Below are 15,931 nucleotides of genomic sequence, written 5' to 3'. Positions count from 1 at the left end.
GGACCCGTCGTGGGGCGCCAGTGTTTGGGATCTGCTGGCTCAAACGTGGAGAGTGCAGGCGCACGGGCGCCACCCTGGACCAGCTTCAACAAACTTCTCTAGCCGGCCTGAGAGCGTTTAAGGAGCTGGCGCTGCAGGGGGCTGGGCATCCTTGCCCCACGCACGGAGGAAGCGGGCCACGACTGCACGGATCACGGGTAAGCGGCAGGCACTGCGGCCCCGCCCCGAGCCCCGGATCTGCAGTCCTGGGCAGGACTCCTCCAAGGCGGGAGCTGACCGAGCGCACGCAGCGCCACGCCCTCAGACGCCGCCCTGCAGGCCCCGGCTGTCCCGAGCAGACGGCCGGGTAGTGACACGCTAGAGAGACGCGGATAAATCCTCGGCTGGGCGCTGGAACGCGCGCCCGAGCTCACACCCTGCGGCCCTCCAGCACGGCCCGCCCGCCCGGGCACCCTGCATCCGCGCCGCCTCCTCTGCTGCTGCCAACGCCCCGTGCCCCAGCCCGCGCCCGCTAGCAGGGAGGGGCCCGGCTCAGGCCCCAGGTAAGCCGCCGGGATGGTGTGAGCGCTTCCGGAAAAGGCTCGCCTGACTACCGGCCCGCCCCAGCTCCTCTGCTCTGCCCCTCGGGCCCCATCACTGCGGATCCCGACCTCCAGCGCTCCATCCCTTCGTGCCGTTCCAGCCCTCGCACATTCTTTGTCCCAGCACATTCTTTGTCCCAGAGTCTCCGGGCCGGGTCGCCCTTTTCTCACCCTTTTCCTCTTTCCGAGAGGAGCCTCGGCCTTTCGCATCCTTCCTCAGTGTTGCTGGCTGACAACGCAGGGGGTTACTGGAGCTGGGGACTCTATCCGGTCTAGTCCCCCACCGCGGCGCCACCCTTCAACACCCCGCTAGCTGAGTGTAGGAGTGTGGAGAGGGAACACGGGAAGCCCGGTATCTTGAGATTCCTGGGAAAGCGTGCAGGGAAAGGGGCTGGGCTGAGCTGGGAGGGAGGAGCCTGGGAGGAGGCCCACCTGCTGCCATCGCCCCCGCAGCTCCCGAGGCCCCCTAGAGCCCCCTAGAGCAGCTGCCAGATCACCGCGGAAGTGCTTTGACCGCAGTCAGGAATAGACTCGCGCTTGTGTCACACGGCTAGTCCCAGTAGTCAGTCCGACAGTCTGCGTGGGGAGGTTAGGTGGTGAGAAGTGGAACCTACACAGGCAAGACTGAGTTCCTCTGTCTCGAGTGCTAAGGAGGAAAAGTTTGTCCAGCTTGGTACTGCAGCCACCAAGGGCAGCAGCACAGGGAAGCGTCGGGTGAGGGGGACAGTGTGTGGGTCAAGCGATCGGTCACACTATCAAGCCTGTCACTGTCTACAGAGAGGTACACCTTCCTCCTGGCTGGCTGCCCTTCCTATCTGAGAAATTGCCGCACAGCCTTTTTCCACCGCCCGGGGAAGGCAGGCTAACAGTTCCTGCCCCTTGGACTTGGGATCCTTACACACAGTTTCCCTGTGCCCGGGACTTGTGGTTTTTCATCTCCAAATTTGGCAAATTTCTCTTGAACCAGACCATAACTGCCTTCTCCGGAGCAGATCGCGTCAGGGGAGTGGGCTGGGAGGAGGAACTGAGCCAGTCAGAAGCGGACCCACAGCTCCCTTGGGAGACCAGCCTCTCCGCCCCCCTCCCTTGCCTTTTCTCTTCCTCCCTTCTCAGGCTCCTCCCCTTCTTTTCCCTCTTTTCTTTCCTGTTGCTGCGGGCTCTGCTAAACAGCTCCCCTCCCCGGAGCTCCTGAGGAGGCTCCATGGCCTCTCCCACCTCCACCAATCCAGCACACGCCCACTTCGAGAGCTTCCTGCAGGCCCAGCTGTGCAGGGATGTGCTGAGCAGCTTTCAGGAGCTGTGTGCAGCCCTGGGGGTGCAGCCCGGTGGTGGGCTGCCCCAATACCATAAGATCAAGGCCCAGCTCAACTACTGGAGTGCCAAGTCGCTGTGGGCCAAATTGGACAAGCGAGCCAGCCAGCCTGTGTACCAGCAGGGCCAGGCCTGCACCAGCACCAAGGTAGATGCCCAGAATCTGGGAGAGAGTGTGGAGAGCAGGGGGAGTCAGAGGAGGGAGACATGATGCCATGCCTGCCCTGTCCTGTGTGTTTGCAGTGCCTGGTAGTGGGCGCTGGACCCTGTGGGCTGCGGGCTGCTGTGGAGCTGGCCCTGCTGGGGGCACGAGTGGTGCTGGTGGAAAAGCGCACCAAGTTCTCTCGTCACAACGTGCTCCACCTCTGGCCCTTCACCATCCATGACCTGCGGGCACTCGGCGCCAAGAAGTTCTACGGGCGCTTCTGTACTGGCACCCTGGACCACATCAGTGAGCCCTGTGCAGTGATCTGGAGGGGTGGGTGCGTGGGCGTATGGGTAGGCCAGTTGGCGGCTGCTGGGTCAGCTGAAAGGCAGAGAGGACAAGGTTGGCTTTGCCAGGTGACCCTCAATACCCAGCTCCATCATCTGCAGAGTGGGCAGTTGGAAGAGTAGCCTATGAGGCTGCAAACCCTTCTGGCCAGGCACACATTGGTACTTGGGGAGGCTATGCAGCCCTGGGTCGCCATTCCTAATGTCCTCCCCTTTTCAGGCATCCGGCAACTGCAGCTGCTTCTACTGAAGGTGGCATTGCTACTGGGGGTGGAAATTCACTGGGGTGTCACTTTCACTGGTCTCCAGCCTCCTCCCAGAAAAGGTAAGTAATTCTGAGTTCCTGTGAGCCCCTCCTACCAAGTAGACCTCAGTCAGTGGATGGAAAGGGGCTGGGCAGGAGTCAGCTAAGTCCTTCTCTCAGCCTGGGCTAGAATGTGCAAAATGGTAACAATGGAAGAGCAGTGATACTGGCCTCACTTGGCTGCTGTGAAGGTATGGTCTGAGGGACAATGAGCGTATCACTGCTTGTGAACCAGACTCCTTCACACATCATAAATCATTTCACTAGCTTGCCCTGACAAAGTTAAGACCCCTCTGCATTCTACACCTCTGTGACTCTTGGACCCTGTGCTGCAGGCAGCGGCTGGCGTGCCCAGCTCCAGCCCAATCCCCCACACCAACTGGCCAGCTATGAATTTGATGTCCTTATCTCAGCTGCTGGAGGTAAATTCGTTCCTGAAGGTGAGTGATCCCTTCCATCAAAAATGCTAGCATTTTGGGCTCTTCCAAGCCCTGGAAGTGATACTCCTGATCCTTCTGCCATAGCTGCTACATATCCCCACCTCTAGGCTTCACAGTTCGAGAAATGCGGGGCAAACTGGCCATTGGTATCACAGCCAACTTTGTGAATCGGCGTACAGTAGAGGAGACACAGGTGCCCGAGATCAGCGGTGTGGCCCGAATCTACAACCAGAAATTCTTCCAGAGCCTGTTCAAAGCCACAGGTCAGGCCCTTCTTTTTTTTTTTTTTTTTTTTCTGCAGAACCGGGGATTGAACTCAGGCCCTTGTGCTTGCCAGGCAAGCGCTTATTCTACTGAGCCATCTCCTCGGCCCCCAAGACATAACCCACCCCATTGATGGCTTTCTCTTAACTGTGGGCTGGTTCTCACCTCTCCCTCCCAGACCTGTCCTTTATCCATAGAATCCCACATTTGTCCATCTTTATGGTCTGGCAAGCATAGGTGAAAGACCCCCACCCCACCCCACCTCTCACCCACCCCCCCAGAACCAAGCAACCACAGCCCTGATTGCACATCCAGCATGACATCCTGGAAATCTCACAAAATACCTGAGAACTTTGCTTTGTATTCCTTTGTGTTTTAATGTAAAAATGAGGTCAACAGAAAACACAAGGAGAGTTCCGAAAGGATCTCATGCTTACTTTGGCTTCCCTCTGCGATGTGACCAGGTGGTAGGCAGGTCTCCCAGCTGCCATCCTATCTGTGTTTTCCTGTTTGTTCTAAACCACTGGGCCTCCTAGGCCTAGAACAGATGGTCCCTTGTATCACCAGGACTCCTGGGGCTCTGCGCATGGCTTAGCCCTACAACCTAAGTTGGGAGTGTAGCTCTGAGGGCCCAGCAATAGTGGAAGAGTTTGTAGAGGTGATGCATGGGGTGGGGGCTCATCTCCTGTCCCTTGCTCTGTCTTCCCAGGGATTGATCTGGAGAACATTGTTTACTACAAGGATGACACCCACTACTTTGTGATGACAGCTAAGAAGCAGTGCCTGCTGCGGCTAGGAGTGCTCCGCCAGGTAAGGCCTGGGCCACAGTAGGGGGAGCTGGGCCTGGATAGTCTACCCCTGGGTGTGGAGGGACACTATACTGTCCTGCCTCTGGCGTGGCACTAACTCTACTTCTGCCAGCCCTGCTCCCCTGGGATTTACATGCCAATGTGAATCATAATCTTATACCAGCCATAGCATTATAAATGGTAGATCCACAAGGACAGGGATCTTTGTCACTTTGCCTCTTGCTGCTAATTCCCAGTGCCTAGAATGGTGCCTACTAAGCAGTAAGCACCCAATACATATCTGCTGCGTGAATGAACCAGATGGGTGCCTACTGTGGGCTAAGTGCTATGAGAACTTATTTTGCATTTTCCCTAATTTTCCTAAGTACCTTGGTTAAGTCAGGTCTGTTGTTTCTAAATGATAACATGAGCTGAGGCTCTGACAAGCTCAGGACAGATGTGAGACAGAACCTAGGACCCCCAGCAACAGTGACAGAGGCAGGCCAAAGTCTGTTGAGTCTTACTTCAGCTGTTGATCAGGTGAGGTCTGGCCAGCCTCTTCCCTTCTCTGAGCCTTAGTAGGTGTACCTTCCACAGCCAAGGTTCTGATCTGTTGGCTATGTAGGACTGGCTGGAGACGGACCGGTTGCTGGGAAGTGCCAATGTGGTATCCGAGGCTCTGCAGCGCTTTGCTCGGGCAGCTGCTGACTTCGCCACCAACGGCAAGCTGGGGAAGCTAGAGTTTGCTCAGGATGCTCATGGGCGGCCTGATGTCTCTGCCTTTGATTTCACAAGCATGTTGCGGGCAGAGTGTTCTGCTCGTGTACAAGAGAAGCATGGTGCTCGCTTGCTGCTTGGACTGGTCGGGGACTGCCTAGTAGAGGTGAGGGCTTCCAAAGGCCTGCAGGTCTTGTCCCAGGACTTGGGTAGGAAAATCCCTATGATGGGGGGCAGGGTAGGGGATGCTCCTTGAAAGAAGAGCTAAAGGCTGTTTGGTGGGGAGTGAAAGCTGCCTGCTATGAGGATCCTCCCCCACCGCACCCCCTACGACCTTGGGAAGTTTCCACTGGATTCTCACTGAGCTCTTTCTTGTTCTTCTGACCCCACAGCCCTTCTGGCCCCTGGGCACTGGAGTGGCCCGGGGCTTCTTGGCAGCCTTTGATGCAGCCTGGATGGTGAAGCGGTGGGCAGAGGGTGCTGAGCCCCTAGACGTGCTGGCTGAGCGGTGAGGCCTGAGTTGGGAGAGTAGTGCAGGCAAGGTGGGACATGGAACAGGAGCCAGGGGTGCTAGGGGAACAGATAGGTGAGTGGGCAAAAGGAAATACAGGAAAGGGCTGGTGGTTCCTCAGGGGCAGGGGCTAATGGGTGCCCTCCTATTCATGCCACTACCCCTCACCCACACCCCCTCAGTGAGAGCCTGTACCAGCTTCTATCACAGACGTCCCCGGAAAACATGCACCGCAATGTGGCCCAGTATGGGCTGGACCCAGCTAGCCGCTATCCCAACTTGAACCTCCGGGCTGTGACCCCCAACCAGGTCAGACCTCCCCTGAGGCCCTTGCTCAGCTTCCTAAGGAACTGCCTGCCCCAAACCCCTTTCTCCAGGCCAGCCCAGTCCAGCTCAGTCACAGCCCTGGTGTGGGGGTGAGTCCCACCCAGGACAGATGCCTCCTCCATGGCACCGGGGCTGTGGTCAGCTGTCATGAGTCCTGAGAGGGACTGTTTTAGGTGCGAGACCTGTACGATGTGGTGGCCAAGGAGTCTGTGCCAAAGAAGAGTGACAAGCCTGACACAGGGACTCTGACCACTGGTGAGCTGGCCTTCCTCCTGGGGGATATCCAAGATATTTACCAGCCAGTACCCAAAATTATTTACCAACCTGAGTGCTACAGCTTCAGGATACCCAGCCCACTGGCATACCAGCATTTGGTGGGGCAGCTGAGGCCCTGGGGGAATGGAAGGACAGTGACACCAAGCAGCGCCAACCTTAGGAAATATTTCAATATATTACCAACCACTCCACCAGCAGCAGTGCTTAGCAGTAGCTGTGCTGCCAACCTCTTCCGGCCTTGCAAACCCCAAAGTGCCTCTGCTTGAGCCTCCAAGCCTCTGTTGCCTTCTCAGGGCACAGCCTTTCCCTTCTGTGTATCTGTTAGTGGTTTAATTCTTCCACTGTATTCATTCTCCCATTTTATGCCAAAAGGGATTTTTAAAGAGTGGAGATGGAGGTGCCTGTGAGCACTAGGCCGACGCCCCAGGGCAGGTGGGTGGGTTCCTGGTGCTAGCTCACACATCATACAGCTAAGCTGCACACCAAGGGTGGGACAGAGGGGTCCTTGGGCACAGCACAGCCTTCCTCCCCAGGGTCAGCAGGCACCCAAGAGGAGCTACTGCGCTGGTGCCAGGAAAAGACAGCTGGCTATCCAGGAGTCCACGTCACAAACTTGTCTTCCTCCTGGGCCAGTGGGCTAGCTCTGTGTGCCCTGGTACACCAGCTGCGGCCCAACCTGCTGTGAGTCAGGGAGCAGCACCCGGGTCCCCTACAGAATGAACCTCTCATGTGCCCCTGCCTTCCCCTTTACTTCATGGTGGATCACTTAGCGCCCCCCCTAGCCCCACCCCTTCCACCCACCTGTCCTCACCTCCTTGGGGAGGGAACCCTTGCCTGATTGCCTGCCCCAAGTCTTGACAGAATCAGATGCATTCCAAGGGGAGAACTGGGAGAGAGTCAGGGCTCCCAAGGCCAGAAGGGTTTGTCATTGGGAGGGAGCAAGTAAACCATGTCCCAGTCCTGCCTGCTGGTCCTCACTCCCTGCCCCTCTTGCCTCCCATCGCATCTCTCCCTCACACCCCACAGGGAGCCCTCAGAGCTGCAGGGCATGGGGGCTCTGGAAGCGACCACCTGGGCATTGAGGGTAGCTGAGCATGAGCTGGGCATCACACCTGTGGTGTCTGCACAGGCAGTGGTGGCTGGCAGCGACCCCCTGGGCCTCATTGCCTACCTCAGCCACTTCCACAGTGCCTTCAAGAACACATCCAGCAGCCCAGGTAACCTAAAGGGCAGGTGGGTGGGACTGGGTGCTGGGAGAGTGGGGAAGGTGTGGCTGTAGGGCCTGCTTGGGCTAGAGAATGGCTCTTCTGCCCCATCATCCAGACCGGGCTTCAGGACCAGCCAGCCAAACCTCTCCCGGGACTTCCAGTGCAGTGTTATTTCTTGGTAAACTTCAGAGGACTCTACAACGCACCCGAGTCAAGGTGCTGTCTCCGAAGGAGGGTTGGGGCTGGGGAGCGGGGCCTGTGAGGTCCCTGGAGTGATGGAGGATGGGCAGGGGTCAGCGCAGGGAGGGGAGGCTGGGGCGCACAATCTCATGCTCACAGGTGTAGGACTTGTTGCAGGAGAACAGGGAGGATGCTGGTGGCAAGAAGCCTCGCTTGGAGGTAAGTGTAGACAGGCAGGATAGTGTCCAGTCCATCTGTCCTGTTCCCATCTTGCTCTCCACCCCAGATCCAGCCATCCCCACCCCAGCCCCAGTCCCTTCTCCTCCAGCCCCTTCTTTTGTTCCTTTTCCCCACTGACCCTGCCTGCCTGGCCCTTCCCTCCTTAGGTGGAGGCTGACACTCCAAGTACTGAGGAGCCACCTGCACCAGAACCCAGTATACCCCTGCAGCCCCCATCTCAAGAGCAGGAGGTGAGAGTGCTGCTTCTTATAGCAGAGCTAGGAGGGAAGGGAGGTTTCAGGAAGAGTTGCAATTGGCCTTGGCTCTGTGTCCTAGGAACCTGTGCGGACTGATGCCAAGGACCTGTGTGCCCTTTGTGGGGAGCCCCTCTACATCCTAGAGCGCTTCTGTGTAAATGGTGACTTTGTCCACCGGAGCTGCTTCCACTGCCATGCCTGTGAGGCCACACTGTGGCCAGGCGGCTATGGGCAGCACCCAGATGGTGAGCAGGCCTGGGAAACTGCTAGACACACTCTGGGCGTGGCTCTGCTGCGGACAAGGAGCTTGAAGGCAGACAGAGGGATGCTGGAAATGAGATGCAGACGGGCACAAACTGGCACTTTCTTCCTAAACTTTGGGTCTTCTTTGCCCTCCAGACCCCAGATGTGAGGTCCTAAGGACTTAGGGCTGCTAGAAAAGGGCCTGTAAGTCCTCATCCTGTGGCTGAGTGTCACAGATGCCCCCACCCCTTCCACCTTCCTCAGGGCATTTCTACTGCCTCCAGCACCTGCCTGGGACTGACCACAAAGAAGATATCATGGATGGAGGCCCCACTAGCATGGTGAGGACCATGACAGTGTTTGTGTGCACATGTGCACGTGGGGTACAGGGGTTGGGGGGGAAGAGAAGAAATCTCCCTAATGCCGCACTTTGCTGGGACTAGTAAGCTGCCTGTAGGTTGGGGTGTTTGTCTAGCTGTACTTACTGCTGTAACCCAGCATTCACATCACTGCCTGGGACAATGTTCACTAGGTGGCAAGTGAAGAAAGCCAGAGCCCATACTGACTCCAAAAGTGTAGCCTCCAGCCCCATACTGGGAAGTCCCCAACCAGGCCATGTGGTGGCTTTTCCAGGAACTCCCCACCCCACATGAGGACATTATGCCACCGGGCCCCTCAGTTCCCACAGCCCTGCAGGAAGAGGCCAGTCCCATCCCACGTCCCAGCCAGCCTGCCCGTCGGATGATCCATCTCTCCAGCCTGGAATACCTGCAGCTATCTTCTCTCAACATTAGCCCCAGCCCAGAAACAGAGCCACCACCCAAGCCCCCTCGCAGCTGCTCAGCCTTGGCACGCCATGCCCTGGAGAGCAGCTTTGCAGGCTGGGGCATGCCTGTCCAGAGTCTGCCTGGTAACCACTCTTCCCACAGATGTGCTGTGGGTTGCAAGGATTGAGAGCTCTGGGAATACTGGGGAGCAGGGAGGGAGATCATGGGAACACCAGGCCATGGCGCCCTCTCACCCACTCAGGTCTTGAGGCCATGGAGAAGGAAGAGAGTCCTCCTACCAGTGAAGAGGAAGATGAAGACGAAGATGAGCCTTTGGACTCAGACCTGGAGCAGGTAAATGGCAGGAACCTGACCACCTTTTGCCCTAGCTAGAGCATATCCATCAGATACTACCCATCCCTCCACGGAAGAAACTTCAGCCCACGCTGTACTCTGGGCAACTTCTCACCCAGTACTGACTTTTATGCCTTCCAGCCTCCACCCTGCCTACCAGAACTCATCCCACCCCCCAGCCTAGGTTCTTTTCTGTCCCTCCACACAGCATTTCCCCCACTCTGCCGACAGGCCCTACCTGACTGGCCTAATCCTTCCACAGGCCCTGTTGACTTTAGCCAAGAATGCTGGCACCATGAGCAAATACCCAACATGGCGCCGGACTCTGCTGCGCCATGCTAAGGAGGAGGAGATGAAGAGGTTCCACAAGGCCCAGGTGAGGCTCTCGGGTCGTCAGATGTTCTTAGGGGATCAGATGTCTATGCCCTGGCTCAGGGCTCTGATGCTGTGTTCTCAAGTGGTCCACACTCCAGGGACTCGTCTTTATTCCTCAGGCCATTCAGCGGCGACTCAATGAGATTGAGGCTGCTCTGAGGGAGCTCGAGGCTGAGGGCATGAAGCTGGAGCTGGCTTTGAGGACCCAGAGCAGTGAGTAAAGACAGGAAAGGGACAAGCTAGGACACTCCTGTTGTCCTGTGATACTGTTCAACCTGCAGCAATCCCTCAACCCAAGCTCCAGCCCACAGCAGGGCCCATGGCCATGATACACAGCACTGACACACCCACAATGCCTTCCCTTCCCCAAGCCTGTTCCCCACAGTACTCCTGTGACCGCCACCCCTTCCTTCCTGTCAGGTTCCCCAGAAGAGCAAAAGAAACTCTGGTTAGAGCAGCTGCTACACCTGGTCCAGAAGAAAAATAGCCTGGTGGCTGAGGAGGCTGAGCTCATGATTACGTAAGGCACAGGGATGGTGACAGTGGAACACAGACAGGCCCCAGCCATGTGGGCACCCTTTCCAACTGTGCTTTTTCCATCTCTGACCTCCACAGGGTACAGGAACTGGACCTAGAGGAGAAGCAGTGGCAGCTGGACCATGAGCTGAGGGGCTACCTGAACCGGGAAGGTAAGTGGAATATCTGTGACTTTGGATACTGACCACCAAGTCTTCTAGCCCGTGTCCCCAGGCAATAGGGGAGGAAGCCACAGGATGAACTCCATAGCCCTTTTTCCTTTCAGTTCAGTCAGCTGCAGTCAGGCTTCAGCAAGGGGCCTGCTGCTAACTAATGCTAGAAAACCACTGTTGTGGACAAGCCTTCTCATACTATAGGCTAGGAGACATGCAGTCACCCAGGCTGGGATGAGGCTGAGCCTCTCCTGCCTCCCGGACCACCTTTCCTGTTCTCTAAGCTTTGCCACTTTCTCCCTTTAGAAACCCTGAAGACAGCTGCAGATCGGCAGGCCGAGGACCAGATCCTGAGGAAGCTGGTAGATGTTGTGAACCAGAGAGATGCTCTCATCCGCTTCCGGGAGGAGTGCAGGCTCAGTGAGCTGGCCTCGGGAGCAGGGACCCTGGGCTAGAAGAGTCTGTGTTATTTGCCTTCTTTTAAAAGACAGGCCCATGCCAGGACAGTGCCACCCCAATCATAGGCGCTGTCTGGAAAAAGGCCTCATTGTTTACAATAAAAATCCTTCTGCCAGAAACAGGGTTTAGGCTGCATGGAGGTGGGAGTGGGAGCCCTAAAGTGACCAATGGAACAGCCACAGTAAACCTTGGCTGCCATCACTGGCTCTACACGGAAGATGGCAGACTACTGAAGTGTCAAGCTTTATTGTTCCTCGACTCTGTCCCCCTCTGGCAGCCCCAGGAATGGGGCTAGCTGAGGCACTGGGGCCAGGTCATGGGACTCCTTTGCCTTTCTCAGTGCATGCTGGAGCTCGGCCTGGACACTACGTAAGCCTCTGGCTTCCTTGATGTGGAAAAGGAACACTGCGCCTGCCCCTAGCACCAATCCTACACTGGGGCTCCAGAACAGTATGGCTGCTTCACTGGCTCCTTCCCTGGCTGCCAGGACACACAGTAACATGAGAAGAATCAGCCCCAGGCCAATCATGTAGCTAGCAAAGGCGGTCCACCAGCGAGCTCGAGAGATGCCCAGGCCCAGCTCCATGCAGGCCTCCTTCAGCACTCTTAGCGATGGCTTCTCAGCTGGGCCTAGATGAGGCAGGGCAGAAGGTGAGAAGAGGTCAGAGTGGAGGGGCTGCCCTGAGGTGAAGAATGGCCAAAGAAAAGAGCACTTACCATGGGGGGGGCCAGGGTTCTGAGGGGGGCCATGCCTCACATAGAAAGTTGCCATGAGGGCCTCGTGATCAGAGAATGGGGTTCCGTGGTTAGGGTGATGGCCAGTAGTGGTCCTGAGAGTCTTACAGGAGATGTAGAACCCAGGAACGGCCTAGGAAAGGTTAAATAATAGAAGCTTTCAATGGAGGGGCAGAGCTGCCCTCCAGGCATCCTATTCTCAGTCTTCAGTCCCCAAAGGAGCAGCTGAAGGAGGGATCCAAATAGGCTGGTGATGAATGACAGCAAGTATAAGCGTGTTGGGGGAAGAGCCTGACCTTGTACAGCACATAGTCGATCCGGATGCCAAAGGGAAATGGGCCCAGGTCCTGCTGGCTGACGTAGCAGTTGTGCTTTATCATGGTACAGCCACCTTCAGGGCCCTAGGGGAACAGCCAACCAGCACTAGGATATGGGGGCAGGAAAGTAGGGAAAAGCTAGTATATAGGCAGGCTCTTACCTTGAAGTCTTGGGTGCTAAGGTAGGCATCATGCAGGCCTGTGTACTCCTTCAGCAGGCAGCAGCCCAGGTCTCCTGGGTGCATGTTGAGGTCCCCACACAACAGAATCACGTCTGCCTTCTTGGATGTGTGGCTGGGGAAGCCAGGTTAGTAAGCAAGGCCATCTTCCCTTACCACCTCTATGGGGAGCCCTGGCCACCCCTCAGCCCCGGGGCCCATCCCACTTCCCCTGTCAAGCCCAGGCTCACACACTGGATGAACTGGGCCAGTTCCCAAGCTTGGGCCACGCGATGTGTTAGGTAGATGTCCTTCTGTCGATTGTATTCAGCATGCAGCTGGAGTGGGACAGATGAGGTTACTGCAGGCAGGACTAAGGTCTCAGGCTTGCCTAAATCATTCACTTGGCATGTGTTTGATACAGAATGGATAGTCCATGCCTGCTGATACCTCAGGAAATCCTGATCCCACACCTCACCCTCATGCAGCAGGACTAGAGGAACCGGCTCCCCAGCAGTGCTGGATTCACTCACATGGGTCACATAGACATTCAGCACCAGTCCACTGAGATGGAGCACCAGCATCCCCACAGCCTTCCCACAGAACCAGTCACCATGATGGACCTGCCAGTAGGAGGAGGCTGAGGAGGCAACTCAAGGCACTGCCACATTCCTGCCCAGCCCCTTCAACCACAGGAGGGCTGACGCTTCTACCTTGAGTTAACAAGGGTGGAAGAGGGGAGGCTTACCATGTAGGGGTAGCCATTGAGGGTGTACACATGCTGGCTGATTTCCTGGATTGGGTGTTTGGAGAAGACACAGAGGCCACTGCCAATGATTCCGCTGAAAGCCAAGGCCTGCTTAATTAAACAGGCCTGCAAGGAGGGAGATCCCCAGCCTTCTGCTCCTCCCTTGTCTCCCAGCTGAGATCAGCTACTTTTCTCTTTCTGCTGCTGGGAACCTTTGCAGGGGATGAGGCCTCTTGCTAACAGGCTGAGAAGTGCTGACTAGATAGGACCATTCCGGTTCAGCCTCTCCTGCTCCCACACCCAGAGGGAGAGGAAAGAGGGTGCAGGCAAAATAGGGAGGCCTGGTGGGCCCAAGAGCTTCCTGAAGGCTGAGAACCGGCTCAGCCTGCAGGCTTCTCACCTCCTGAAGTAGTGTGCAGCTGGGTAGGGCACAGCCAGCTTCTGCTTCAGGTCTTGGAAGTCCTTCTCACTCCACACCTGAGGGAAGCGTGAGGATGCCCACCTGGCCTTTCCCGAGGAGTCTGCTCCCTCGGGTTCGGCTGCCCTCCTTCCAGCCTGGGATCTCCACCAGGAGCCGCACAACCAACCCCACCTCCTCCAAGAGGGCCAGGTCGAAGCTCTCCGAGTTCAGAAAGTCTCCCAAGCGCTTCATGCGGTCAGCCCGGTGCTTGCTCAGGTAGGGAAGGTCCCTAAGAAGGGCAGGATCAGGGGACGTTAACTACTGGCACCATCAGAGCTGGGGCCGCGGTGGGCTGGGGCGGTTATTCTCGCCCCGCACCCCAAGATCACAGGACGGATAGGGTCGTGGCCCGGCTGTTGGAAGACGAGTCTCCTTCCTCAGGATGTATGGGTGCGGGTGCGAGGGAGAGAGTTGAGCACTCACCAGCAGTTGAGGTTGAAGACTCTCAGTCGCAGAGAGATGTTGGGCTTCATGGCGCTCGGGGACCGGATCACGGCCCTCCCTAGCCACGCCGCGGCGGCGGCGCGCACAGGTGGCCGACGGCGCGCACAGGTGGTCGGTCGCGCTCCGCGCCGCCCAAGCCCACGAGGCTCCGGCCTGGGGCTGCTCCGCGTCACCCCGCCCCCGGCCCGCTTGCCAACCCGGTTCAGACGGACCGCCAACCCGGAAAGAAGAGCTGCTACGAAGTTCCGGCGCCGCGGGTAGGCGAGGGCTGCGCGAGAGGCCCCTGGGGATCCAGAGAGGGCGCCCCAGTGGCCTCTGACCCTAGGCCATGAAGGACGCTCCGGGCTGCCGCCGCCGCCCACACGACCCTAGCTGGCCCCTAGCCGCGTTCTCCAGCAACAGGCTTCCCGCAAAGAAACCCCGCCTTTGCCGCCCGCCCTAGCCCCGCCCCTGTGGACGCAGGGGGCGGGGCCGCACGGTTGCCGTGGCGACGCGTCGTGTTTGGCCTAGGGTAAGCTCGGCGGCGGCGCCATGGCCGGTGCTCCGCAGCGCCTGCCCTATCCTGCTGCGTGCAGCTCGCAGTCAGCGCCCGAGCTGCCGCTGCGGGTGAAGGTGGTGGGGCTCTTGAAAAGCTCCAGCTTTCAGGTCGCGAAGAGCATGGCTGAGGTAACCGCGGAGAAATCCCAAGTGTGGTGTCCTCGTTGCCCCGAGCCAGGGAGGCTGGGACCGCGTTCTCGGCTCTTCCGTGGAAAGAAGGGACGAAATAGGCGGTCTCCGCTGTATCCTGCCATGGAGCTGGAATGTGTAGGAACAAGTGTAGGCCGGGACAAGGTTTGACTTGGAAGGGGGCACCGCTAAGACAGATCCGAGCAAAAGAAGTGTTCAGAACCATCCCGCGGAAAAAAATGGTAATCCCCACCACTGTGTGTCCACACATTTCATTCCGCGTTATCATTTATCACCATTATTGTTTGGTTTTTTGAGACTGGGTCTCATTATATAGTTCAAACTGCCCTCGAACTCTCCCTCGACAATCTTCCTGTCTCACCTTCCCAAAGTCTTGGGTTACAAACATGCACCACCATGTCCAGCTCCACATTAAGTTTTAAAAATGAATTTTAATTTTTAATATTAAAATTTTTATTATTATGAAAAAATAGGGGGAAATGTTACTATGTGATAGGATGCATTTTACACACTTCCCAAATATTCATTTGAGAGGGTTCTTTCCTTTAAAATTTCTTTAGTAGTCACTGCATTTCAATTAAATTAGCTGTTTCACGGAATTCTCAGTAGCCCACAAGTGCTTTGGAGATCCGTGTATTTCTTTGTAAACATTGCAAATGATATAAATGAAAAAAATGAAGAATTTGGCTATGTCTGTAATGCTGGGGCACATCTCCAACCTACATTGAGGGTAACTAACAATGTAAAAAATGTTGAAAGGCAGATTTCAGCTGATCTTTGGGGTTTTAACCAGAAAGGCTGCCCGGGCCGGGCTTCTCTCCAGACCCTGGCACAAGCATGCGATATTCGTGTTTGTGTTTTCCAAAGTATTCAGCTTGTTTCTGCACAACAAAATGTGCCCAAATGGATTTCTTCATCAGAAATCCCTGCACCAGGGTCCACAAAGGAAAGGAAAGTTTTTAATTATATCAAATGAGAATAACTTAAAACAGGTAAAAATTCTATGAAGGTTGAAAAACAAATGTTCACAAGTCCATGAAAATGGTGCAGAGATCATTCAAAGAAGCAGGGGGAAAAAAAGAAAAGAAGCAGCAGAAATCCCAGACTGAGGGGCAACCCGCTCTGGTCCCATTCTGTCCTCTTAGGAGCTTTCTTTCCCCCCGATAAACATATTCTGCTCTTAACCTCTGTTTGAAAAAAAGAGAGGGAAACGGGGAGAGGGAAGGGGAGGGGGAGGGGGAGGGGGAGGGAAACAGGCACGCACAGGCTGTGTACCAGGAATGTTTTGTGACCTCGGTTGTATTTAATACATTTGAGGGAATTTTTTTCCTTGTTTCTCTTGGCTCCTTTTCTGAAGGCACATTTTCTATGCCTGCCCCACACTGTAGGGAAAAGTATTGGTAATTTCCCACCTTCTGCTGCAGAAGACAGTAAGTCAAGAAAACATCTGTAATATATTAGTCACTTAATATTCCCTACTATTACTCCATTCTGATATGAAAACACAATTTAAATTCAGTTTCTTCCCCTAATAGAGGTTATTTGAATGTATTCCCAACATGATTATTTTTTTGTTACTTAAATTAATTTTTATTTTTTATTTATTTATTTTATTTTTAT

General features: G+C 56.0%; 3 protein-coding genes across 8 annotated transcripts in view; 2 read left to right on the top strand and 1 right to left on the bottom strand.

Annotated features, from left to right (window-relative positions):
* The first annotated feature begins 269 nt into the window (after positions 1-269).
* Mical1 (microtubule associated monooxygenase, calponin and LIM domain containing 1) lies at positions 270-10,908 on the top strand. Of its 4 annotated transcripts, none has more exons than XM_023722316.1 (25): positions 270-542; positions 1,752-2,040; positions 2,136-2,343; positions 2,605-2,709; positions 3,024-3,128; positions 3,236-3,391; positions 4,102-4,202; positions 4,806-5,063; positions 5,290-5,405; positions 5,591-5,717; positions 5,909-5,990; positions 6,554-6,692; positions 7,038-7,228; positions 7,335-7,435; positions 7,577-7,618; positions 7,786-7,869; positions 7,955-8,120; positions 8,383-8,459; positions 8,752-9,028; positions 9,148-9,239; positions 9,502-9,615; positions 9,734-9,827; positions 10,035-10,134; positions 10,230-10,303; positions 10,610-10,908. In XM_023722316.1, the coding sequence occupies exons 2-25, from the start codon at positions 1,783-1,785 to the stop codon at positions 10,756-10,758; spliced, it is 3,216 nt and encodes a 1,071-aa protein (XP_023578084.1). In that variant the 5' UTR covers positions 270-542; positions 1,752-1,782; the 3' UTR covers positions 10,759-10,908. The 4 variants fall into 4 exon arrangements, with proteins under 4 accessions (XP_023578084.1, XP_023578086.1, XP_023578085.1 ...); XM_023722318.1 differs by having other exon boundaries at positions 6,545-6,692; positions 8,815-9,028; XM_023722315.1 differs by having other exon boundaries at positions 271-542; positions 6,545-6,692.
* Positions 10,909-10,994: 86 nt separating this feature from the next.
* On the bottom strand, positions 10,995-14,022 carry Smpd2 (sphingomyelin phosphodiesterase 2). The gene is made up of 10 exons (XM_004637487.2): positions 13,604-14,022; positions 13,313-13,409; positions 13,121-13,197; positions 12,721-12,814; positions 12,506-12,595; positions 12,228-12,310; positions 11,976-12,108; positions 11,794-11,898; positions 11,480-11,630; positions 10,995-11,392 (listed from the first exon to the last, which is right to left on the bottom strand). Exons 1-10 carry the CDS (start codon positions 13,651-13,653, stop codon positions 11,007-11,009), a joined length of 1,266 nt encoding a protein of 421 aa, XP_004637544.1. The 5' UTR covers positions 13,654-14,022; the 3' UTR covers positions 10,995-11,006.
* A 133-nt stretch (positions 14,023-14,155) lies between these two features.
* Positions 14,156-15,931, top strand: part of Ppil6 (peptidylprolyl isomerase like 6) — a 33,357-nt gene continuing 31,581 nt past the window's right edge. For 2 of the 3 annotated variants that reach the window (XM_023722348.1, XM_023722347.1), the window contains exon 1: positions 14,224-14,532. In XM_023722348.1, coding sequence (XP_023578116.1) covers positions 14,425-14,532 — 108 coding nt within the window. In that variant the 5' untranslated portion in view covers positions 14,224-14,424. Of the gene's footprint in view, positions 14,533-15,931 lie in introns of all 3 variants that reach the window. The other variant, XM_023722346.1, reaches the window with a different exon arrangement.

The sequence above is a fragment of the Octodon degus genome, unplaced genomic scaffold, assembly GCF_000260255.1.
Source record: "Octodon degus isolate 3935 unplaced genomic scaffold, OctDeg1.0 scaffold00090, whole genome shotgun sequence".
Lineage (NCBI taxonomy): Eukaryota > Metazoa > Chordata > Mammalia > Rodentia > Octodontidae > Octodon > Octodon degus.
Note: the sequence above shows the minus strand (reverse complement) of the source record. Positions and strands in the feature narration are given on the sequence as shown.